The following is a 2,982-nucleotide window of genomic DNA, read 5'->3' as shown; positions in this document are numbered from 1 at the left end:
GGAGGTGCAGCAGGCAACCTGGGACAACCTCGGCAACTGCCAGCATCTCAGGCTGTAGGTTGGGGGAGAACAGGGTGGCCACCCCAGCTGAATTAGTGATGAGGTGTCTAAAATATTACCCGTCCCCCCACTCCAGACACCATCTTAGGGGGGAGGGATAGCTCAGTGATTTGAGCACTGGCCTGCTAAACCTAGGGGTGGGAGTTCAGTCCTTGAGGGGGCTACTTAGGGATCTGGTGCAAAATCAGTACTTGGTCCTGCTAGTGACACCATGGGGCTGGACTCAATGACCCTTCAGGGTCCCTTCCAGTTCTAGGAGAGGGGTATATCCCCACTATTCTAGTTATTTTTTAAACTAGTCTCGGCGGCTGGATCCATGTGGGTTTCCTGCAGGCAAACCACAGAATACCCTACAAGGAAAGAGAGCACCTGGCAAATGTGGAGATCAACCCTAGAGCCTCTGGTGTTCAATTTTGAAAAGATGGTTAGCTTCATTCTGAGGGCTGAGGAGGATCCTTGCAGGCAGGAGGATCCCCAACCGGCCTTGCAACATTCACTGATGAACCTGAAAGTCTTATTACAGAAGTTGTGGGCCCACAGGTAGACCAAGATGTCCGAACTCTGTTTCCCTTCTACTCCAAAACAGCCCTCATGGCCAAGAGGACAACACTGGAGAGGGAGCTTCACCTTACCCTTGAAACCATGTGTCCACCAGAAAAAGGTGAAGCTCATCCCGCAGCACAGTGGGGGACGTGGTAGTGGATCCATGATGATCCTCAGGCTGGGCCCCTGTTACGACCCTGTAGCCCATGGAGATGGGCAAAGAGAGCAGACCATTGGTGCGTTGACTATACCAATGGTGCTGCACAACCCATCTCTATCTCCTGAAAGGTAAAGGGAGATGGAGGGAAGAGAATATCCCCTAAAGTGTCAGGGACAGGAGGAAAAAAACCACCCCCTGAGGTTCCTCCAAGGACAGGGGAAATGAGACAACTCCTGGGCGGCAGCGGTATGGGGACAAAAATGAGTAGGGCTTCTGTCCCCCCTCTGCTCCCCTTCCCCTGCTCCACATGAATCACAGGCTGATTGCCATGTTCTGTTCATTCCATCTGAAGCACCTGGCACAGGGCATTGTTAGGAAACAGGCTACTGGGCTACATGGACCATTGGTTTTACCCAGTATGGCCATTCTGATCTTCTTATTTAGACCTCAGATGTCTCTGCCTCCTGCTGTAGCACGGTATACCCCACCCACCTCCTAGAGCTGAGATAGATCCCAGGAGTCCTGATGGGGTTTCCCTCTCCACAGGGAGTAACAAAGTAAGAATAAAAATTACAATTTTAACACTAACCAGTGACCTTAAATGACTTGCCATAACATGTGAGAACACATTGGTTTTAGAGATGACTGGGTCGCAGCTGACAAGGGGAGGGGAAGACAGGAGCAAGTGACGGGGCAGGGCATTGGGGAGAAGACACACAGCGAGGTCGAGGGTTAACAGAAGAGATGGGGCAAGATTGCAATTTTAGGTATCCAGCTACCAGCAATTAGAAAGGTGGCAACCCAGTGTAGTGTACATAGACTGACTCCCCAGTTCATCACATTGACACAGCACAGTAAAGACAGGGTTGGGTTTAATGTCTCTGTCTGACCAGTGAGTGATTCAGGGAAGAGAACCCAGCACCATGCACCAGCCAGCTCTGCACAGAGCTCAATCTGAGAGCCACACCACCAGGAGAAAACATTTAGGTCTCTTTATGAGTAAAGAGCTGGAGCAGCCTGCCCCGGATCTGTTGGGTCCTCGCCCCGTAGATGATGGGGTGTAGCATGGGGGGCACCACCAGGTAAACACTGGCAAAGAGAATGCGTATATGCAGTGGCACATTGTGGCCAAACCGCTGCGTGAGAGAGGAGAAAAAATCTGGGGTGTACAAAGCTAAGATGGCACAAAGATGAGAGATGCAGGTCCCAAAAGTTTTGAGCCGGGCATCCTTCGTGGGCAGGCGGAAGATGGCCTGGAGGATCTGAGTATAGGACACAACAATAAAAAACACATCAATTCCGATCACAGAGAAAAGATTAAACAGGCCGTAGTAACTACTAATTCGGATGTCAGCACAGGCCAGGTTCACCACAGCTACATGCCGACAATAGAAGTGGGGGATGATGTTGGTTCTGCAATATGGCAACTGCCTTGCCAGGAAGGGATAGGGCAAAGTGAGTATACCACTGCGCAGCACCAAGGCCAGGCCTATCTTGGCCACAACAGAGTTTGTCAGGATGGTGGAATGTCTCAGGGGATGGCAGATGGCCACGTAGCGATCGAAAGCCATGGCCACGAGGATCCCAGACTCCATTGCCGAGAAGGAGTGAACAAAGTACATTTGGGTGAAGCAGGCACTGAAACTGATCTCCCTGGAATTGAACCAGAAGATGCTCAGCATTTTGGGCATGGTGGATGTGGAAATGAGCAGGTCGGTGACAGCCAGCATGCAGAGGAAATAGAACATGGGCTCATGGAGGCTTGGCTCCCTCTTCACGATGAACAGGATGGTGAAGTTCCCCAAGATGGCTATGGCATACATGGTGCAGAAGGGGATGGAGATCCAGATATGGGCTGCCTGCAGGCCAGGAATGCCCAGCAGGATGAAGGTGGAGGGGTTGGTGAAGTTGGTTGTGCTGGAATCTGACATGGAGTACAGGAGAAGGTGTCCAACTCTGAGGCATAAGGGTGTCTCCTGCTTGTACCGTACGTTCCCCTGACTTTCTGTGAGTTCTCAGGGTCTTGGGTGATGGTTGTAGTAGAAATGCCTGAATGGAGAGACAACGTTAATATGAGACATTGCATGCAATACTCTAGGCTGTTCTCATGGGAGAAGCAGATTGATCACTCTTCACACACTGAAAAATTACATTTTCATTAAACAGAGAAAAAAACAATGAACCTAATAAATCCAATTCCATATTTTGTGGTGCTCCTG

At 50.5% G+C, this 2,982-nt stretch overlaps 1 protein-coding gene across 1 annotated transcript; it reads right to left on the bottom strand.

Annotated features, from left to right (window-relative positions):
- Positions 1-1,746: 1,746 nt before the first annotated feature.
- LOC123365419 (olfactory receptor 52E4-like) lies at positions 1,747-2,694 on the bottom strand. The gene has a single exon (XM_045008250.1). The coding sequence runs from the start codon at positions 2,692-2,694 to the stop codon at positions 1,747-1,749; it is 948 nt and encodes a 315-aa protein (XP_044864185.1).
- Positions 2,695-2,982: the final 288 nt, after the last annotated feature.

Source organism: Mauremys mutica, chromosome 1 (assembly GCF_020497125.1).
Source record: "Mauremys mutica isolate MM-2020 ecotype Southern chromosome 1, ASM2049712v1, whole genome shotgun sequence".
Classification (NCBI taxonomy): domain Eukaryota; kingdom Metazoa; phylum Chordata; order Testudines; family Geoemydidae; genus Mauremys; species Mauremys mutica.
The sequence above is the reverse complement of the archived record's forward strand: the minus strand, read 5'-3'. Positions and strand labels throughout refer to the sequence as shown.